The 23,255-nt window shown below is 37.0% G+C and overlaps 1 protein-coding gene across 9 annotated transcripts in view; it reads left to right on the plus strand.

Annotated features, from left to right (window-relative positions):
• Positions 1 to 23,255, plus strand: part of ARHGEF12 (Rho guanine nucleotide exchange factor 12) — a 149,336-nt gene that overhangs the window by 89,622 nt on the left and 36,459 nt on the right. For 8 of the 9 annotated variants that reach the window (XM_042957525.1, XM_042957532.1, XM_042957531.1 and 5 more), the window contains 11 exons: positions 436 to 493; positions 3,027 to 3,205; positions 4,409 to 4,486; positions 4,679 to 4,798; positions 6,382 to 6,522; positions 11,773 to 11,847; positions 14,121 to 14,213; positions 16,310 to 16,420; positions 16,698 to 16,796; positions 22,374 to 22,416; positions 22,720 to 22,825. In XM_042957525.1, coding sequence (XP_042813459.1) covers positions 436 to 493; positions 3,027 to 3,205; positions 4,409 to 4,486; positions 4,679 to 4,798; positions 6,382 to 6,522; positions 11,773 to 11,847; positions 14,121 to 14,213; positions 16,310 to 16,420; positions 16,698 to 16,796; positions 22,374 to 22,416; positions 22,720 to 22,825 — 1,103 coding nt within the window. The remainder of the gene's footprint in view (positions 1 to 435; positions 494 to 3,026; positions 3,206 to 4,408; positions 4,487 to 4,678; positions 4,799 to 6,381; positions 6,523 to 11,772; positions 11,848 to 14,120; positions 14,214 to 16,309; positions 16,421 to 16,697; positions 16,797 to 22,373; positions 22,417 to 22,719; positions 22,826 to 23,255) is intronic. The other variant, XM_042957529.1, reaches the window with a different exon arrangement.

The following is a 23,255-nucleotide window of genomic DNA, read 5'->3' on the forward strand; positions in this document are numbered from 1 at the left end:
ACGATTGGAAAACTCAAAGGAAATTGAGTATTGTGGAAATATTGCTTATTTTTTTATCTTTCAAAAAAATTAGTATGATTTTGACAAATCACAGAATTTGTAATTAAAAGCAGAGAAGTCCTTTTTGTTTGCAAGAGTCCTTCACTGTGAAGGACTTGTAAAACTTGTTGCATGGTGTATTTTGTCATTTTTCATGGTAAATTGTAATGTCCTTTAAATCAAGGCCTTATTTTGCATTCAACTTCATTTGATTGCTGAGTATACGTTATAGAACAGTGAGAAAAGTGAATATTGCACCCAATACATACATATTTTAATGTAGTTGTGTGTACTATGTTATATTATAATGGGTTGTACTATGTATAATAATTCCTGAAGTCAATTTATCCATTCTCAGTGAAGTGTACCTGACATACACTTTCCATTTTCTTAAAGGTGAATGGTACATTGGTGACTCATTCAAACCATTTGGAAGTGGTGAAGCTAATCAAATGTAAGTGTTATTCTTAGTGTTAATTGGTTTCTGAATTCCTTAAAGTAGGGATCAGCAAACATTTTCTGTGATAGGCCAGATAGTAAATATTTTAGGATTTGTGGGCCTTACAGTGTGCTAGTCAACTTTGTCATTGTAGCACAAAAACAGCCATACACAGTATGTAAATGAACGGGTGTGGCTGTGTTTCAGTAAAACTTTATTTTGTCAGAACAGTCTGGGCTGGACTTAGCCTCTTGGCTGGAGTTTGCTTTAACGCTGCATTAAAGGAAAGTCTGAGGCGAAAATTCTTAATTTACTAATAACTATCTTCGGTCCACTTCGTATACATGGTTGATTATAATATCCTTGTCATTCTTGGTAATATGGTAATACGGAAAGCGTATGGTAATATGGAAATGCATGAGTCATCTGAGGGGGAAGAGATTGAGAATTGAGCTGGAATGACCCAGATGAACTGAAATGGAACTTTAAAAATCATCTGGCATAATCATGTTTCCTCAGATAAGTAAATGATTAAATAAAATGCAGGGTAGTGATCTCTTGGAAATCTCCAGAGTTAAGAATTTAGAATCTTCTGCATCAGACTATTCCACAGTAAAGTAGACTACAATTGGGGCACCTGGGTGGCTCACTCAGTTAGGCATCTGACTTCATCTCAGGTCACGATCTCACGGTTCATGAGGTCAAGCCCGTCCTTGGGCTCTGTGCTGACAGCTCAGGGCCTGGAGCCTGCTTCGGATTCTGGGTCTCCCTCTCTCTCTGCCCCTCCCCCACCCATTTCTGTTTCTCTCATTCTCTCAAAAATACACATTAAAAAAAAATTTTTTTAAAGTAGACTACAAGTGAGAAATAGTTGTTTATAGCTGAGCAGAAACACTACTGTTTTATTTAATCCATTTTTTTTTCATAGACTGGACATCTTTTGGATAAATGTAATAAATGGCATTCCTCCTTGGCCATCTTACTGTTTAAAACAACCCTTGAATTCTTTTACGTTTATCAGACTCCCAGTGCTCTAAATGGTCACTGTGATCATAGTTCTTAATCTCAGTATGTTTTAAAAAGAAAAGGGACAATCAAAATTAGGTCTGCGTTTATGAATAAATTTGATTATTTATGTGATGAGATTGTGATTTATGCATTTTTATGTGCTACATAAATATGATGGCTTATGATAATAGCTAAATATATGCCTGATAACTAACTATTGCAGAGTATAAAAAGATGATTTCTTTAGTTTTTTAGGTTATATATTTTATCCATTCCAATGTAAATTTTACTTAAAAAGTTAAATCCTAGCACTATAGCAAAAGATGACTTATCTAATAACGAGAGCCTAGCTAAAAACTTAAAGCATAAAACGCTCTGAGTGTCCAACAGATATAAATTTGCAGTGCCTCAAACCTGTGTATACTATAGCATACTAAAGTATACTGTACTTACACTGGAGGTCCCCCATGTCCTACTGTGTAATGAATGCATTTTCTAGACATAATACAAGTGATTTCAAATGAAAGCAGTTGAAACATAGCTGAGGAAGGGAAGGGAAGAAATAGGAAGCTAACAGAGGCAAGCACATGGATAAGTAAATAAGACATAGTAGATGACTTTCTCACAGAGAGAAATATAATAAAAGAAAACCTTGAAAAGCATATGTACCTAAAGTACCCCCAAATAATAGCATTTGTGACCAATAAGTGTTAAAAAAAAATGGTTTTTAGGACCCCAGACACTGAAATAATTGACAGTGAGTTCCATGGACAGTTAAATAGGGAGAAAAGTATGAATGCATTTAAAAGTTCTATTGGAAAGTCTAAGAGGAAGATTTTGTTATTCAAAGGTCAGCTATCTAGAAAAGTCCTTAATTTGAAAGTCTCATTTTTTTCTCAATGCTAGATAAATGAGCGTCTGTTGTCGAGTCTTTCTGGTCAGGGTTGATTTTGCTTTCTGTGCTTTCTTCCCCCTGTAATATGCTTAGTGAATTTCTGTCTTCTCCACAGTTTAAAATAAAAACTCACTATTTATTTATTGGGTTTTCTTCTCCAATTTTCGTGGGTTTTTTTGGTCATATGCGTTTTTTAAAGTTATTTTAAAAATGCGTCATGATACTCTAGAAAATTAGTTAATCCCTGCCTAATTATAGCGTTTTAAAATAGGATCATTCCTTAAATTTACATTTGAGAAATTAATTGAACATAACCATTAGTAGATGGTTGCTACTAACACACTCTTCCCTAAATTAAAAACAATTCTTGGGACTAGAAATTTTGTTTGCTTTTATGTAATATCTGATATTTTGAGTGGTAATTTGCTATCTGAAAATGGCACTGTTCTTTTAGATTTTTAGGGGAGTAACAAAAGAGAAATGACAAGTTGGATTCTTTTTTTCTGGAGCAATGGTTAGCAGATCATGCTTGCTTACATAACTGGATCTTATAGGACTGTCAAAGATGAAGTAGTGAAATGCTGTAAAAAAAGGTGACAATGTTCTTTTTCCTTCCCTCCCCTTCCTCTATCTACCCCTCCAAAGCTGGTTCCTATGTAGCTCTCACTGTTCAGGGACGCCCACCTGGGTCGCCCCAGATTCCACTTGCCGATTCTGAAGTAGAGTCATCAGTCATTGGACATATGTCTCCCATCATGACATCCCCTCATTCACCTGGAGCATCTGGGAACATGGAGAGAATTACTAGTCCTGTGCTCATGGGGGTAAGAGGGGGAAAACTTCTTTATAAATGCTGTTTATATAATGGTGCCTTTGCTTTATATTAAGAGTTTTGAAGTGTTGAGCTGACAAATTCAAGTTCAAGATAGTAGAAAACAGCTCCCTAATATAAAAATTTACATAATACTTTGAAATGATTATAGGGTATTGGGATAACACATTTAAGTAACAAATATTTAACACCTGCCATATACAAAACAGGAAGTCATTCACAAAAATACAGTTAAGATACCCTATGTTCAAGGTCCTTAGTTATCTTAGAATATATAGTTTAAGAAGACAGAGGTATTTTTGTTTGTGTATTGTTGTGTCCCCAATGCTTAAAATATTGCTCGGCGTTATAGTAGGTACTTAAACCTTTGTTGTTTGAGATAGAATCAAGGGTATATGAGTAATTACAATACAAAGGCAGAATGTAGACATTATGAAGGGGAAAATACTAAGTTCTGTGACAATTCAAAGGGAGGAAGTACATCCAGTTGTAGTAAGGAAGGACTTTATGGAAGGCTATTAATTGAATTGGACCTTGAAAAATGGGTATCACTTAAGTGGTGGCAGTGGGAGAAAAGTAGCCCAGGTAAAAGAAGTAGAATAAAGAGAAACAAAGAGCCAAGAAAGCACCAAGTATTGGGGGGAAGTTGCCAGGACTCTCGTTTGGCCGGTGCCCATTAAGGCTTGAAGTAGTGGGAGATGAGGCTGGAAAAAGGTAAGACTATTTGAAAAATCACAACTACCAGACTCATTTACATGTAACTGGGTGGGCAGTAAGAACCTATTAAAATTTGGGGGGAGCGAGAGAGTGATTTTAGGAAGGCTAATTAGATAAAATATTATGGGGTTGTGAAGCAAAGAGAGAGGAGTTAGGGAGCTGTCTTAATATTTCAGGCAGGAAGTACTAGGAGTCGTGCATGGGGATTGGTAATACAGATCCAAAGGATGGAAAGTGTAAGATCTTATTCTTGTACTTAAGGCAATTTCATTTCTCCAGCTAAGAAACAGTATTTAATGTTTTCTTGAACCTAGTTTAGTAAAAGTGAAATAAAAGGGCTGAAATTTCTCAATAACCTTCTAAGTGTCATGTCTAATAGCCTGTCTTCATAACTGCTATTTATTTTAGCTTCACTTTCCCTGTATTGGTTCTTTTTTGTTTGGTGGTTGTTGTTGTTGTTTTTTTATCTTTTTTCTAGGAGGAAAACAATGTGGTTCATAACCAGAAAGTAGAAATTCTGAGAAAAATGTTACAGAAAGAACAAGAACGGCTGCAGGTACTAAATTAGAAATGGGGCTGTTTACAGGCCAGTGAAAACGTGAGTGGGCAGAGTTGAGTTGATATTTGTCATGATCACGATCACGCAGTATTGTAATCAATGCCATCTGCTAATTTATTAAGAATGGACTTTTTCTATATTTTCTTGACATAAGTAATTAATTCTCAAAATATTTTTATAACTTTTCAGTTATTGCAGGAAGATTACAACCGAACACCTGCCCAAAGATTGCTAAAAGAGATCCAAGAGGCCAAGAAACACATTCCTCAGCTGCAAGAGCAGTTATCCAAAGCCACAGGCTCTGCTCAGGTAGCATCGCTGCTAAAAATGCTACCCAACTTTTTGCAGGAGATTTTTCTTCTGGGAATGTGTTCAGTTCAGAGGGTTGCAGTCGCCTTTTTTTAAAAGTGATTTTTTTCTAGCCTAGGCCAACAGGATGTCCTGTGTAGCATGTTACAGAAATAATGATGAACTAAAAGAAATGTGGGCTTCTAATTCTCTGCTTGCTCATGATATCATGTTTCTTTGTTCCGTAATAACTTTAAAAAGAATTGAGTGCTTTTGCTTTGATGTAACAAACTACCAAAATGTATTCAGACGCATATATTTACATTTTTGAGACTCATTCTGCCATTTGGTAACAGAATGGCAGTTAAGTTTTTAGGAACAGATTTTATAAAATGGCAGGCATTATGCTAAATACAGAGCCAGGCGTTTTCTTGCTTAATCTTCACAACAAGCCTCCAAGATTAGATACTACTATTGTTTCCCCCCATTCTACGTGTACACTTAGAGAACCTCAGAGAGAGGAAATAACTTGTCTGAGGTCGTGTACCTCAAAAGCAACGGAACTGGATTTAAACCCAGTCTGATGAGTTCAAAGCACTTTCATATTGTTTACAACTATATTTTTACTGGAATTTTAAACTAGATTTAAACAGAGTTTGTTACATAGGTATAAGTTATGGAGATGATGGTCTCATTAGAAAAGTAGCTTAAGCAGATTTATATTCTGTAATATTCACGTTTGGAATATGAAAGGCTCCTTATAATTTATCTTAAAGCAAAACGGACAAATTACCTGCACCATTTAAACTGAGTAAAAGCTCTTCATTTATCATGCTTCCTGAGTCTATAAGTGAAAAACACTGGTTCATAGAAAGCCGCAGATTCTTTGAGATCATCTAGCCTCATCTCATTTTAAAGTCAAAAAATCATGCGGTTGAGAAAATAAGGGGCTACGCTGGTTAAGTGACTTACACAAGGGCGCACAGCTGTCAGGTCTCCGGGCTTCCTGGTTTGGTGTACTTTCCATTTACACAGTATTTTTTTTTTTCATTACTTTTAGTCCCATTATCTCTATGAAATTTTGAGTCCTATGCCTCAGTAATGTTGACAGTTTTATGTTGTTATAATTACTGAGCGAAGACAACATTCTTATTCTGTTCAAACAATAAAAACGTGGTTCCTGATCTAAAAGCCTGTAATCATTTATATTATAGTATTGTGTCCCAGAATTGGCAATTTTTTGAAATTTTAAAGTGTTAGAAGGTAGTTAACCGGAATCTATAGTGTAATAATCTTTGCTGTAATGGGCAGGAAATATGAATTAGACAGTTTAACCTTTTTGTTCTATTCAGAAGTTTGAACTTTTATTCTCTTTGCTAAATTCAGATCATGCCATTTTAGAACCACAGAATTAGTAACTACCGATGCTTTAAATTTTTAAAGGTTTAAGCTTTCTTGATCGCATCAAACTGGCCAGCTTTTACCAGTCTCCGTTTAGATTGCAGCGTGAGTCTGTTTCTTTATGCAGTCAGTAATGACTTTTTTTTTTATTCTGTTGGTGTGTTTGTGTGTGTGTGTGTGTTTGCGTGTTTAATCTGTTTTAGGATGGAGCTGTAGTTACGTCCTCCAGGTCTTTAGGTGACCCTCCGACAGTCAGTGAGGTAGAAGCAGACCCTGGTGACGGACTAGGGAGAATTGACTACAGCAGCGGAGATGCTTCTCGGCCCAGTAGTGACAGCGCAGAAGTAAGTGTTCTACGTCTTGGTCTTGTATTCTTCTTTGCAGCTCCTTTCCATATTTGATTTTAAGTGACGTGAATAAGAGGTGTTCTCTTATATTTTCTTTTTATCACCACCGCCTTTAATAGAGCAATCTGATGAGCAGAAATCCTGGCCACTGTTGTATATGAGCTTTTAATTCCAGAGTTCACTTTTTCCCTTAGACACACATTGCCAAATGTTTCTTTTGAGGAGGTGGAATTTCCCAGCAGGCCTCTTGTTTGTGGGTTGAGAAGTTAATAATGCTAGTGTTTTTTTACTGAACCAAGAAGCCAACTGTTGATATCTTTAAGTGCATGTTAATATTCCATTTGTGGTCAGAGTGACTCAGTCTTGAATCATGGGGCACTTTGCCATTACAAAGAGGAAAAGCCTTAGTCCTGTTAGATAGACTTGAGTTAAGAGCCCTTGTTTAGTAATGCTTTCTTGATTAACCCCAGAATTGCCAGATAAACATGGGTATTTGTTAAGAAGATCATAAGAAAATATTTCAAATTGAATATGATGTAGCACCATAGTCACACGAGTACTTAAAAGCTAAGTTCACTGTTGCTTACTCAGCAATACTTTGTAAATGGTATGCAGTGATAAGAATAATGACTTAAAAAAGTAGACCACCCTCTTTAAAAGTGTGGAGGAAAATAGTCTAAACCAGTGTTTTGGAAACTGTAGATCATGGAGTCAGTTTAGTGGATTAGGGCTAGCATTAAAAAAGAAAGAATAGTATAGGAAATAATGCTTTGCAAAATGTAGATGAGGTAACTTACTTCTTGTGACTTTTGTTATATACACATGTATGTGTGTATGTGCACGTGTGTGTGTTCATTCGTATGCTGGTTAACAATGTAAAATTTCTTTCTCTTTTTAAATTTTTTTAACATTTATTTTATTTATTTTTTGAGAGACAGAGCATGAGTGGGGGAGGGGCAGAGAGGGAGGGAGACACAGAATCCGAAGCAGGCTCCAGGCTCCGAGCTGTCAGCACAGAACCCAATGAGGGGCTCGAACCCACAAACTGCAAGATCATGACCCAAGCCAAAGTCGGACGCTCGACCAACTGAGCCACCCAGGCTCCCCAACAATTAAAATTTCTTTTTCTTATTGAAGGTTGTGATAAAAAAATTTGGAAGCCACCAGTTAAAGCCATCATTCAGGCCACCTTTTGAGGCTTAGGCCCAATGACTCAGTCCTTCATTCAGGGAAAATTTGAGGATTTTTTTTTTTTTTTTTTTGGAAAGACAGTGCCAACATAACAGTCTTATGATTGGTCGATAGGCTAAAGGTTTTAATGAAAAATTTCAATTTTGACTCAAGAAAAAAACATTTACTGGCCATACACACCATATGCTATAATGACTCGTTTATGTTACTTATTTTAGTTAATTCTCAAAACAGCCTTATGAAGTAGTACTATTGTTACCATAATTTTACAGAAGAAAAAACTGTGGCCAAAGGGAGTTAACTAATTTGCTGACTTATCCCGATAGTATGTGATCTGCCTACATCTAGCTCTAAAGTACCATTACCTGAAATATAAACAAAAGCCCTGAGGAGTAAAAATGCATAACATTTTGGGAGAGCAGTGAAAATTTTACTGGTATTTGGGATGATGAATGGAATGGCTAGAATTTATCTTAGAAACAGAGGCTTGAGTTCAGGTTTTAGAGGCCTTCAGGTTGTTCTAGAAGTATTGTTTTTGGGAGGTCCTTCTCACATTCTCCTTTTAGATTCACTGCTGCTTCTCCTGTTTTCATGGCTCGTCTTTACCATTTGATAGTTTCTTGAGAGGACAGGGACAGTCTTATTTGACTCCATGTCTCCAAAGTCTGGCAGATCCTATAATCAGGAATTCAGAACAGATGGTACAAAAGAAAACTTTGAATTTTACCTTGTATTTAGAGGAATGTTACAATAAAATATGTGGGTTGGAAATACAACTTCATGGAGGCACCTGGGTGGCTAAGTCAGTTGAGCATGTGACTCTTGATTTCGGCTCAGGTCGTCGTCTCATAGTCATGAGATCGAGCCCCACGTTAAGCTCTGCACTGAGTGTGGAGCCTGTGCTTAAGATATTCTCTCTCTCTCTCTCTCTCTCTCTCTCTCTCTCTCTCTCCCCCCCCCGTCCCCCCCTAAAAATTAAAAGAAAAAAAGAAATATAACTTTATGAAACACAGAGTGAATTGGCAAGTGTAGAAATAAACATTCCAGTGACTTGAGATTATTTGAGATGTACTTGGTGTTTAGTAAGTATTTGTTTTGTTTTTTTTTAATTTTTTTTTAATGTTCTTTGAGAGAGAGAGAGCACGAGTACGAGAGAGATGGAGAGAGAGGGAGACACAGAACCTGAAGTAGGCTCTAGGCTCTGAGCTGTCAGCATAGAGCCCAATGCAGTGCTCGAACCCACCAACCTTGAGATCATGACCTGAGCCGAAATTGGACACCTAACCGACTGAGCCACCCAGGCACCCCTATAATGAGTATTTGAATGAACAACAGAACGAATGCAAGTTTGGGCTCTATCTTGCTTGCAGTGGAGAGGCACGATCAGAAACATGTCGGTGTGGCAATGAATTGGAATAAAGAGACAGGGAGATCTGTAAGGAAAGAAGATTGCTTGGCTTAATAAGATCCTAGCAAATGTGTGCTGAATGGCTAATAAAGAGTTACCATTTATTGACTTCCTCCTACTTTGTGTCCACAGTCATGCCTACGGTACAAATATTCTTTTATTAAACTCTCATAATAATATTAAAGAAGCAATATCACTATCTTATAGATGAAGAAATTAAAGCCAGGTAAATAAATGGGTGTTGTGGAAATCCAGATGAGAGATAATACATCGCAAACTAGGATATTTACTTGAACACATAACTAGTTTAATTCCTACAAGGTCTGTTGGAAGCTTAAGATGTGCTTTGTTTAGCTTGTGGATTTCCATGTTTGTTTCATTTGTACTCTGTTAAGACCACAGGAACCAATGGGTCTTACTGTCTTTTGAATCAGTGCTTTTACTTGTTTCCCATTTTCTGCTCCCATTTTATAAAATAATATTCTTGTAATGTTTGTGATACCATTGTTATTGTAAAATTCCCTGCTTATGCTCACCTCAGAGAAAGCTGGGAAGAACACCCATGTACCCGGTTCTCACAGCAGAAGCAAGTACATCACAAATCAGCATCTAAAATGTAGAGCATCTGTCTGGTTTTTGTGAATCTGTGGCTGATATTTTAAAAAAAAACTTACTTTGTAAACTTTTAAACCTATTCAGAAATAGAGGCTAACATAATGATCCCTTTTACGTACTTGATCACCCAGCCTCAAGTCATCAACAAGTGCTCAAACTTGTTCTGTCTGTATCCCTCATTCTTCACACCCTCCAAATACAGGATTCTTTTCAAGTAAATCCATGACATTATTTCATCAATATGTGTCTTGAAGAGAAAAGAGGACTTTTTCAAAAATACAGGCGTAATAACATCGTCAAATCAAATTTCTAAGTATGTAATTTGATTACCCTAATTGTCTCATAATGATCTTTCTGCTGTTGGTTTATCTGAGTCAGGATCTAGTCAAGGTCTTCAGCCTTTGGTTCATAAGTCTCTTAATTTGTTATGTCCTTTTTTTTTTTTTCTTGCTGTTCTTTTGTGACAGAAACTGGGTCATATGCCCGGTAAAGCAACCCACATTTTAATTGTATTTTCATGGTGTTGTTTAACATGTTCATCTCTCTATATTTCCTGAAAGCTATTAGTGAGATCTAGAATCTTGATCAGATTAAGAGCTGTTGTTTGGCCAGAACAATTCATGGGTGGGACTGTGTATATCCTGTTACATCACATCAGGAGGTGGATGTCTGGTTGTCTTTCTCTGACTGTAAGTTTAAAGCGTGCAGACTATGTCAGCATGATTCCTTCATAATCAACTTTTCCATTAAGCTTTTATATAATTTGTCACCAGTCACTGATGATCAAAATGCCTGCATCCATTCTTTAGTGGTTTCAAAAGGATGATATTATAATTTTGTCATTCCTTCTATATTTATTAGATGGAATCATTTTAAAAGAATTTTGTCTTACTAGCTTTTAGGTGACCCTAAAATATAGCTGCTACAGGAAATGCGGGATAAATACTTGATTCTTATCCCATGATGTACCTGTTTCCAGAGGAGCTGGTACCCTAACAAGATCTAAAGGTCACCAATGTGGGGATGTGTGTGTGTGTGTGTGTGTGTGTGTGTGTGTGTGTATACAGACGTGTGTAATATGTTGAATTCATAGATTTTAACATATTTGCTTATTGTGTTTTAGTCCATTGCAGTCATTATTTCTTTTTGTTGCTTAACTTGTCCGGTTTTTGGGCAGTGGGAGCTCCTTCTAGTTGTCTTATGTGTTCTTTTAACATGACCTCCCAGTAATTTTGATAACAAGTTATCAGCAACGCTCTCTGCTGTGACAAGATTATTCTGTCTTTATCTTTTATGTCTCTTGTCCAAGACCCAGAGTCGTCCATTTGTCCAAGGTGGAGCTTATATTTGAAGCTACTGTTTTTATCTTGTGCTGTCTTAGTATATGTATAAATAGCATGCGTGTTCCCCGTTGGCATTCACACAAAAATCTCTTGCACCTCATTTTCAGCTGCTCTGACGAATGGCTCCCTTGCTGTGGAGTGTTCCTCATCCTCCAGAATCGAAGTTCCACACATCATATTCTTTGTGTTTTGTATTCGGTCATCCCAAACATACCCTGTAAATTTTAGAAGAATCCACACGTCACTTCTACACGATACTCGCAGAAAAATAGAAACTTAATCTCATTCCTATAAATAGGCCAAAATGCTTTTAACTTGCATAGAAAGAAACAGTTGGGGGCAGAGGGGGTTAGAAGTGGTGGATAAAGACAGAGTTTGACTTTGACATAACTAGTTTGAGAGATACATAATGCATCCAGTTAGGTTTATTTGGTAGAAATTAGCCCTCAGTCCTGGAGATGAGGTACAACTATTCTGTTAGTGTGATATTGTTCATCAGCATAAAACTCAAAAGGCCAAGAGAATAAGTGCCTTGCCAAAGTCGGGGAAAAAAATAGTAGAGTGAGGTATGATGCAAGATCCTTTGTGGTTTCAAATACAAATGTGAAATCCGGAACCTTGTTTTCCACCCTATTTTTCCTTGTCCCTTTTTGGGGAGCCTGTTGAAATGAACTGAATGTCTTTTTTTAGAGTCCCAAGAGTGCCCTGAAAGAGAGGATTTATCTAGAGGAAAACCCAGAGAAAAGCGAAGTGATTCAGGACACTGTGAGTATGGAGTCCATGAAGCGGTAGGGCTTCCTTTCGCTTTCCTTCCACTTCAGTAACAGACACCCCTGATATTTGTGTATTTGGGGATGGAGGGGGAGTGGGGAGAGAAGAAGCTTAAACTGATTCAGTAAGATTTGATAAATGGAGAGCTACTCCATGATAGTAGTATTAGGTGGTTCAGTGTTACTTTGCTTATTGTGGTAAAAAATGCGTAACGTAAAATTTTCCATTTTAGTAATTTTTAAGTATACAGCTTATTGTCATTAAATCGTATTGACCTTCGTGTACAACCGTCACCGTATCTGTCTCCAGAACTTTTTCATCTTCCCCAGATCAGAGTCAGTATCCATTAAACACTGACTCCCCATTCTCCTCTCCCCAGAGCACTTAACAACCATTGTTTTACTCTGAATTTGACTAGGTTCGGAACCTTATATAAGTAGCATCATACAGTGTTTGTCCTTTTGTGACTATCTTATTTCACTTAAGGTTCATCCATGTTGTGGCCTATGTCAGAATTTCCTTCCTTTTTAAGCCTGAATAATAGTCCATTGTTTGCATATACCATGTTTTGCTTATCCATTGATCTGTCAGTGAACACTTGGGCTGTTTCTGCCATTTGGCTTTTGTGAATCATGCTGCTGTGGCCATGGGTGTAAAATATCTATTCAAGTGCTTTCTTTTAGTTCTTTTGGGTATTTCTTCAGAAGTGAGATTGCTGGATTTTGCATATTCTTATGTGAATACTTTTAACATTCTGCTTTTGTTTTCTAATTAGATGTATATAAAGTTTTATAGTAAAAGATTTAATTAAACAGCAAGTGATCCGTCAATAACTAGCAACGTAAGGGTTATTGAAAATTCAGAGACATGGAAACAGCTATAAAATCAAAAGTTGTCTTGACAACCACTCTGAACAAATTTCTGTTGTTGCACCATTTTTTAAAAAATTACAAAAGCCTTAGAGTTTAAAAAAGAAGCAGTAAAAATGTCAGAATCAAGGTTAGAAGACGCAAATACAACGGGCTGCAGCACACTTAAGGAGGGAAAACTTAGCTACATACGACTTCATGTATCTTGTGGCTACACGCGCGTACCTTCAGCTCTGAGATGCACGTGGCCCCCAAGTCAGGATCGCCCCACTGTCCTTGCTCAGCCCCAGATCCTGCATGTCAGCTGCTGTCAGGTTTGAGCCAAACTCATGCCTTCCTTGTTTCCTCCCCAATTTTTATTTCCTTAATACTGTATGGCCTTTGATTTTAGTATTTATGGACCTCATACGTCATATAAATATACGTCGCATATTTTTTATATCGTATGCTCGTGCCCTCACTGCCTTCTTCCTGCTCAGTCCGTCCTTGTGAGTGAGCTGACAAGTGGATGAGCTGTGGCACGGGAGGGAGATCTGCCAACCTACATTTTCGTGTTTGCAACTCTGGTTCTTTGTTTCTATACAAAATGATTTTAATTTTGTGCGATTGCTTGAAAATTTTGTTGCATTATGCCAGCGATTTGCAACCGGGAGTGATTTTGTCCCTCAGGGAACATTTGGCAGTGTATGGCAACGTTTTTGATTGTCATGGCTGGGAGGCTGCTGCTGGCATGTAGTGGGTGGGTAGAGGCCCAGGATGCTGCTTAACATCGTACAATGCACAGGACGGCCCCCACAACAAAGAATTATCCAGCCCAAAATGTCAGCAGTGCCAGGGTTGAAAAACCCTGCATTATGCACTTAGGAAAATGAATTGAAAATGAAAAAACAGGGTTCAGTGACAGCTTTCAATTATGCGATGTTAATAGAAGTCTTTGTGTTAACCTCTTCACTCACTTCATCTTATCATTTCTATTCTCATTTCTCCTTTGTCTTGTTGTCTTCGTTCACTTTTCCTAATCTAGCTTTTGAGAATTGTAATTATTTACAGAAGCCAGCTTTCTGTCTGGAACAAGGTTTATATGAAATGAGTGGAGTACACAGAGATTAGAATCAGATATCCAAGAGTGTAGTGAGCAAAAGGTGTTAATTATTTCCAGAGGAAATGTTTTTTTCTCCCTAAGAACAGTTGATACTGTTGTGGTTTTCTTTGCTAAAATGATTCATTGCCTTGAAAATTTGAGAGCCACTTCTTTGAAAGTGAAGCACTTAAAGAAAATCAATAAAATGAAATCTGGTTGGTTGACTGAACCATTTCTTTTTGATGATTTGGCTTCATTTTTTCTCTGAATTTGACCAACAGATAATTTCTCTATTTTTTTTCTCTGAATGTTACCAGGACACTCAGTCACTCATCGGGAGCCCCTCTCCCCGAATGGCACCTCATATTATTGGAGCAGAGGATGACGATTTTGGTACTGAACATGAACAGGTGATGGCTTTTTTTCTAAAAAACAAATTATTAATTATTGGAGATGTTTACTTTGTTACAAAAATGAATGCTTTTTGGAGATTGAAATTGTATTTGTAAAGATTTGAAGCTGTATCTTAGAGCTAAGATTAATTGCTTGGCTTAGTTGTTTATTTTAGCTTTGACCAATAGAAATGACTTTGCTTTTAAAGCTGATAAGAAGTGATTGATTTACACTAAAGTACTTCCTTTTGGGAGAGGAGGGTGCAATTGTAAATATATCTTTTTTTGATTTAAAATTCCAATGGTTTGGAAATATGATTGGCTTGATTCTTGGTTTTGTATCCCATGATCTTGCTAATAAACTCACTACTTCTAGGAGCCTTTCCTTTTTTTTAGCTTTTTATTTTTATTTTTTTACTGTTTATTTCATGTTTGAGATTGAGAGATAGCGTGAGCAGGGAAGGGCAGAGAGAGAGGGAGACACGGAATCCGAAGCAGGCTCCAGGCTCTGAGCTGTCAGCACACAGCCCGTTGCGGGCTTCGAACTCACAAACCTTGAGATCGTGACCTGAGCCAAAGTTGGACAATTAACTGAATGAGTCACCCAGGTGCCCCTCGGAGCTTTTTAAAATAGCTTTTTGGGGGGCCCCTGGGTGGCTCAGTGGGTTAAGCATGTGGCTTGGGCTCAGGTCATGATCTCGCAGTTCATGAGCTTGAGCCCCATGTCAGGCTCTGTGCTGACAGCTTAGAGCCTGGAGCCTGCTTCAGATTCTCTGATGCAAAATGTAAGGTAAGCTCATTTTGTGTCTCCCTCTCTCTCTCTGCCCCTCCTTTGCTCACTCACTCTCTCTCTCAAAAATAAAACATTAAAAAAAATTTTTTTTTAAATACATAAAATTAAATGGCTTTTTGGGATTTTCCACATAGACAACCACATCGATTTCTTTGTTTCCAATCTGTTTATCTTTTATTTCCTGTTGTTACCTTTATTGTACTGGTTAGGACTTCCACTATGAGGTTGAATTGGAGTGGTAAGACAGGACATTCTTGCCTTCTTCCTGACCTTAGGGAGAAAGATATTTAGTCTTTCATCATTAAGTGCGATGTTAGCTATAGGTATTTTGTAGATACTGTTTATTAGGTTATGGAAGTTTACTTCTATTTCTACTTGCTGAGAGTTTTTTGTCACAAATGAATGTTGAACTTTGTTAAATAATTGACATCATACAGGTTTTTTTTTTATTTAGTCTCTTAATATGATAAATTACATTGATATTAGTATGTGGGACCAGATTTGCTTTCCTGGGATGAACCACAGTTGGTCGTATAGTTTTTTATTATAAAAAGGTCGTATCCTTTTTATTTATTACCAGATTCAGTTTGCTATTATTTTGCTGATGATGTTTACATTGTTTTTTATGGGGTATATTGATCTGTAGTTTTTTTTTTTTAGAATGTCTTTGGTTTTGATGTTTGGGTAATGCTGTCCTCTTAAAATGACTTCAGAAGTGTCCCCTCCTCTTGTATTTTTTGAAAGAGATTGTGAAGAATTGGTATTATTTGTTTAGATTAACTTTCTTTAATTTATTTAAACATGAGAAATTAAATGGAAATTGTGAGTCAAGATTACCTTAAGTTGAACTATTAGTTTTCTGTGTTCAGTGCAGTTAGGGAATACAATTATTCTAGGAGTTGTCTCACTTAAACTTCTACATCTCCATTTTCATACAACCATTTCTGCGATTAGCTCAAAAGGAAAGGAAGACACCTATTTCATTATTAGGCAAAAACCTCCCATTACCTTTTTAGAAGTGTTGCTACACTGCTTTTTTACTTACTGACTTGTACACATCTGAGTTCCTCGGTAATTATCTATTGAACTTGCATTCTCCTAAGATGGTTTTTCTTCCAAGCTGTTTCCAAGAGATTATTAATTTCCAGAGGGAGAGATTCCATAAGCCCAGGTGCTCATAAGTTCCAGTGAAATTTTTAAGATGTTGAATTTTTTTAGGGTATGTCAAAGTGAAATTTGGGTAGTTGTGTTTAACTGAGCTTACCTTACATTTTGCATCTGCGTGGTGGAGTTACTGATGTATCATTATTTCCTTTTCTAGATCAATGGGCAGTGCAGCTGTTTCCAGAGCATTGAACTGCTAAAATCTCGCCCTGCTCACCTGGCTGTTTTCTTGCACCACGTAGTTTCACAGTTTGACCCTGCAACGTTGGTAATGTATTTGACGATTTAGCCAATTCAGAGTTCCTACATTGATTCTTATACTGTAAAACTTTGCACTTCTGCAAGATGAGTTGCTAAGCATATACGGATAGATACGTAAGATAGTTGAAAAGTTATTTATTTGTAAACTTCCTTGCATGGTAATGATTACATTGTCTGTAGTGGCCTACCTGTGGGAAACTTTGCTACCTAGTGAAGATCTAGCAGATTATATTTTTCATGATTTCTCACTTTCTTTCTCTTTTCCGTTTCTTCCTCTACTGCAGCTCTGTTATCTCTATTCAGACCTATATAAGCAGACCAATTCCAAGGAGACTCGGCGTGTCTTCCTCGAGTTTCATCAGTTTTTCCTGGATCGATCTGCAGTAAGTTACCAAGTTAATATTATGTCATCTGCACTGTCGTACGTTGAGTTATTGGTCTCCTACTTCCAGTCTGCCCTCATATTTTTGGACATTATTGTTTTGGACTTTCTGACATCTATGTTGTGTCTCAGTTACTGATTACTCTTGACTGTTACTCTTATTATTTTTAAATTAGTTGTAGGCTCTGAATTCTCACAGTAGGTCTTAGGGGGTATACACGTACGTTTGGGCTTATACATGTGCATAATAAGAGAGTGAAAAGGAGAACCCAAATGATATATGTATATATTGGGATCCAGAGGATATTGCTGGTATAATGAACTCTGGTTGGCCTCTTTGAAGTTTAGAGGCACAAGTTTAAAAAGTGGTGGAAAAGATCTTACATGAATGATAATAGTGTTTTATTTTATTTTACCAGTAGAAGTCTTTATGAGATTTTTAAACTAATGGGTTTTATTATTCTTGGCCTCGTGGTAGGGTAAGTACCAGCCCGTAATGCTCCCTAGATAATTGTGCTGCGGTTCCTGAGGCGTCTTCCACGTTTGCTCCTCTCTTCTATGACTGTGTCACAACTTCCCTCTCCGGAAACCTCATCGCCTCCTCTCCTGCCCTTTCTCAGCTCATGACCTTGCTGTTTCTTTGAGAAATTTGAAGTATCTGCAGGTGAACTTCTACCAGATATCAACTGCCTTCATTCATCATAGTATATGCTCTGCCCTTTCTCCTGACGTTGTGGAGAGACTGTCTTGTTTTATACCAAGGTGACTCTTCCCCTGTTTACCTGGACTGCATTTCCTTCTTCCTACTTGACAACATCATCTAGCAATTGCCATCCTTTTCTCTGATATCGTCAACTTTTTGTTCACGTTAGCATGCAGACGTTGTGAGTTTACCAATCCTAAAACAAACATACCCAGAAACATTTTTGTCTCCACTTCTCCCTCCAACTCTTACCTCATTATCTTTGTATTCCTTTACAAAGTTGCCTGCACACCTACATGTTGCAGAATACAGTTACCTTTTCAGTGAGGCCTTCCCTGACCAACCTGCTTGAAATTTTATCCCCTTCACTTCTGTCACCTGTCATGTGTTATTTTTGTCCATAGAACTTTTATTTTGTTGGTTTATTTTGTCTGTATTCTTACTCTTCTGCCCTGAATGTAAAGCTCCATGAGGGCAGATATTTTTGTTCTGTTTGTTCATTGCTACTTTTCCAACACTGATCGATCCTGGAAGAGTGGTCACTTTGATATTTATTGAGTGAATGAGTTAGGGTTCTGATTATACTGCCACTGTTTAAAATATTATAGGGGCGCCTGGGTGGCTCAGTTGGTTAAGCAGTCTGACTCTTGGTTTTGGCTCACATCATGATCTCATGGTTCATGGGTTTGAGCCTGCTTAGGATTCTCTGTCTCCCTCTCTCTCTGCTCCTCCCCCCCTCTCAAAAATAAAACAATAGACTTAAAAAATAAAATATTGTACGTATATTCATTAAGATGATTTACTTCCATGAGGAAACTATAGTATATTGAAGTATATTTGAATTTCACATTTCCTTTTTTTAAAATCAAAGTACAGTTGACATTCAATATTATATTAGTTTCAGGTGTACAACATAGTGATTTGACAATTACATATATAATGCTCACCATGGTGATAACTATAGTTATCACGTCACTATACAAAGTTATTCTAGTATTATTGACCTGTATTTCCTGTGCTATACTTCTAATCCCTGTGACTTATTTATTTTTTTATTTTTCTGATAAGTTTTTGATTCCAGTTCAGTAACAGACAGTGTTACATTAGCTGAAAGTGTACAGTATAGTGATTCAGCACTTCCATGTATCACCTGGTGCTCATCACAAATGGACTCTTGAATCCCCATCACCTATTTAACCCATCCCCCACCCACTTCCCTCTGGTAACCCTCAGTTTGTTTTCTCTAATTAAAGAGTCTGTTTCTTGGCTTGTCTCTCTCTTTTTTTCCCTTCGCTCGTTTGTTTTCTTAAATTCTGCGTATGAGTGAAATCATGCTGTATTTGTCTTTCTCTGACTTATTTTGCTTAGCATTATACGCTCTAGCTCCATCCATGTCGCAGCAAATGGCCAAGATTTCATTCTTTTTTAAGGCTGAGTGATTTCCATTGTACGTATATATACCACATCATCTTTATCCATTCATCAATCACTGGACGCTTGGGCTATTTCCATATCTTGACTATTGTAAATAATGCTGCCATAAACATAGAGTTGCGTGTATCCCTTTGAATTGGTGTTTTTATATTCTTTGGGTAAATACCCAGTAGTGCAATTGCTGGATTGTAGGGCAGTTCTGTTTTTAACTTTTTGAGGAAACTCCCTACTGTTTTCCAGAGTGGCTGCCCCACTTTGCATTCCCACCAGCAGCACATGAGTGTTCCTTTTTCTCCACATCCTTGCCAATACCTCTTGTTTCTTGTGTTGTTGATTTTAGCCATTCTGACAGGTGTGAGGTGATGTCTCATTGTAGTTTTGATTTGCATTTCCTTGATGGTAAGTGATGATGAGCATCTTTCCATGTGTCTGTTTGCCATCTGGATGTCTTCTTTGGAGAAATGTCTGTTCATGTCTTCTGCCCATTTTGTAATTGCGTTGCTTTTTGGGTATTTAGTTTTATAAGTTCTTGTTATATACCTTGTATAGTAACCCTTGTGGGATATGTCATTACAAATACCTTCTTCTGTTTTGTAGGTTGTCTTTTAGTTTTGTTGGTTGTTTTCTTTGCTGTGTAGAAGCTTTTTGATTGAGATATAGACCCAATAGTTTATTTTTGCTTTTGTTTCCCTTGTCTCAGGAGACGTGTCTAGAAAAAAGTTGCTATAGCCAATGTCCAAGAGGTTACTGCTTGTGTTCTCATCTAGTATTTTTATGGCTTCAGGTCTCACATTTAGGTCTTTCATCCATTTTGAATTTATTTTTGTGTATGGTATAAGAAAGCAGTCCAGTTTCATTCTTCTGCATATTGCTGTCCAGTTCTCCCAACACCATTTGTTGAAGACATTGTCCTTTTCCCATTAGATATTCTTTCCTGCTTTGTTGAAGATTAATTGCCCATATAGTTGTGGATTTATTTCTGAGTTTTCTATTCTGTTTTAATTGATCTATCTACGTGTCTGTTTTAGTGTCAGTGCCATATTGTTTTGATGACTACAGCTCTGTAATATAACTTGAAGTCTGGAATTGTGATGCCTCCAGCTTTGCTTTTCTTTTTCAAGGTTGCTTTGGCTATTTGGGGTCTTCCGTGGTTCCATACAAATTTTAGGATTCTTTGTTCTAGTTCTGTGAAATATATGGTTGGTATTTTGGTAGGGATTGCATTAAATATGTAGATCGCTTTGGGTAACATAGACATTTTAACAATATGTGTTCTTCTGATCTTTGAGCGTGGAATGTCTTTCCATGTCTTTGTGTTGTCCTCAGTTTCTTACATCAGCATTTTATAGTTTTCAGAGTACAGGCCTTTCACCTTGTTGGTTAGGTTTATTCCCAGGTATCTTATATTTTTGGTGCACTTGTAAATGAGATTGTTTTCTTAATTTCTCTTTCTGCTGCTTCATTATTAGTGTATAGAAATGCATCAGATTTCTGTACCTTGATTTTGTATCCTGTGACTTTACTGAATTGGTTTATCAGTTCTAGCAGTTTTTTGGTGGAGTCTTTTGGGCTTTCTACGTATAACATGTCATCTGAAAATAGTGAAAGTTTAACAACTTCTTTACCAATTTTGATGCCTTTTATTTCTTTTTGTTGTTTGATTGCTATGGCTTGGGCTTCCAGTACTTTGTTGAATAGAAGTGGTGAGAGTGGACATCCTGTCTTGTTCCAGACCCTAGGGGAAAAGCTCTCAGTTTTTCCCTATTGAGTAAGATGTTAGATGTGGGTTTTTCAAATATGGCCTTTATTATGTTGAGGTACGTTCCCTCTAAACCTACTTTGTTGAGGGTTTTTATCATGAATGGATGTTGTACTTTGTGACTTACTTATTTTACAATTGGAAGTTGGTACCTCTTAATCCCCATCACTCATTTAACTTATTTCCCACCCTGTTTCCCCTCTGGCAACCATCAGTCTGCTCTGTATTTATTAGCCTAATTCTGTTCTTTGTGTGTGTTTGCTCATTGGTTTTAATTCTTAGGTTCCACATGTAAATGAAATTATACAGTATCTGTCTTCTCTGTCTAGACCATCTGCCTTGTATAATACCCACTTGGTCCATCATGTGGTTGTGAGTGGCTAGGTGTCGTTCTTTTTTATGGCCGAGTAACAATTCCACTGTGTGTATCTACCACATTTTCTTTATCCATCCATCTATTGGTGGATAGTTAGGTTCCTTCTATATCTTGGCTGTTGTAAATAATGCTGCTATAAACATAGGGGTGCATGTATCTTTTTGAATTAGTGTTTTTGTTTACTTCGGGTAAATCCCCAGAAGTTAATGTCACATTTCTTAAGAGCTCCAAGCTAAGTCAAATCTTTATTTTGCTGCTTGTGATCTGTATTAAATTTATCAGTATTAAAGTGTAATAACGCTGATAGATTTATTTGCTGATTATTCTTTCATGTCACAGGTGGTTTATTTATTTCATATAAATACAGAAATGAGCATGTATATACTTTTTTACATTTATGCTAGCAATACTTCTAGGACAGTTGATTTGAGCTACTGTGTGACAACGTCAGTGAAAGAGAAAGCTTTGAAATCCATTTCACTGTTCTTCAGATGAATTTGGAGATCTCATAATTTGCAGCAGACTTATTTTTTAATGTAAAGCTTTAGATCTTACAGGAACTGTTTAAATTCCCAAAGTATATATGACAAGTAGGTATACATTATAAAGTAAGCATGAAGAGGTTAAGATACTTTCTTTAAATACAAAATAAGTTGTTTTCTAAGATACTTCCCAGATTGATGAGAGGGAAAACACAACTATGTGGTAATAGGACCGAAAACTGCAGTTATTATGGGGAAAATCCTAGCTAAGAAGTTAATTATGACACGGTTACCTTAGTTGGGTCAATAGTAAAAACTATGGATGGTTATTGGAGATTTAATACTGCAAAGGCTCGACATTGACACCCAGTACCTTCTCATCGGGGCATGAATGTTGTGAGGGTTCTTTCACTTTACATAGGAAATTACTGGTAATACGTGGTTTGGAGTCTCAAGTACAGCAAAAAAAAAAAAAAAAAAAAAAAAAAAAAGTCATGATTATATATGACTAAATTTTTCATACCATATATACACAGTTTCGGTGTTAGCTATATTGATTCAAATGATGTATATAACTGATTATATTAACCAGTGATTATAGATATTTCCTGTATATGATCATTGGGGGAAAGGCCTATTTTCATGTTGAAACAGTGGTACATTCCAGAGCTGTGAAATTTGGATGGGATAAGTGAGCTTAAACCTGAATGTGATTGTAAAAATAGTTATCCAAGTTGTATCTCTTCACTTTATACAAGTCTTTATATATACACCTTATATAAGTATTTAGTGTTGTTTCACTTTTTGTTTGCATTTTTTTTTAGCACCTGAAAGTTTCTGTTCCTGATGAAATATCAATAGATCTAGGTAAGTTTGGAGTATCAATATTCTGGAGAATTATGTCTCTGTTAGATATGTAGCACAGTTCATCTCTAAAGGTTTTATCTGTCACGTGGTAATGAGCAGATCATCTAAATCACAACAGAAAATAGATTCTGTAATACATTAAATGTATATGAAATTGGAATTGTGAGGTAAAAAACAAAATGCACTGAAGACCTTCTCTTTGTCTTACTCCAAGTTTGTACCAAATAGCATTGATATGTTGCCAGTTATAATGCACAGGATATACCTTCACATCAGGTAACTCCTTGCCTTTTCTTTATGCAGAAAAAAGAAGACCTGAGCTTATACCTGAGGATCTACACCGCCACTATATTCAAACTATGCAGGAAAGAGTCCACCCAGAAGTTCAGAGGCACTTGGAAGATTTTCGGTAAGCTTGGTGGCAGATATAAACTGATATGGTAGTTCTGAAGGAGCTTTCTGTTTAGGTAGGAAAAGATTACACATTAAGTCCTTGGCTTAGCATATGGTCTTTATCACTGTGATTAAAACATAAGGAATACCTAGAGTCGAAGAGTTGGCATGGTACTGAGTCCACAGTCCCCATTCTGTATGCTTTCAGGATTTGAGCTCAGGGCTCCTCTAGGCTAAGTGTGTTCCTTCAGGATGTGTGTTCTCTTGAGTGATCGCCTCTAGAATTCTTTTCCTCTGGTGTCCTAGGTGACAGGGGCCCCAAAATAGAAAACTGTGACATTTCGCCTGTTGCTAGAAACTCATAGCCATGGGAACTCTGATGAAACATCTCCAGAGGGAGACGGTTCTTCTCTAGGCCACCTCAGGAAGCTTCTCCTGTTCCCTTT

Source organism: Panthera tigris, chromosome D1 (genome assembly GCF_018350195.1).
Source record: "Panthera tigris isolate Pti1 chromosome D1, P.tigris_Pti1_mat1.1, whole genome shotgun sequence".
NCBI lineage: Eukaryota > Metazoa > Chordata > Mammalia > Carnivora > Felidae > Panthera > Panthera tigris.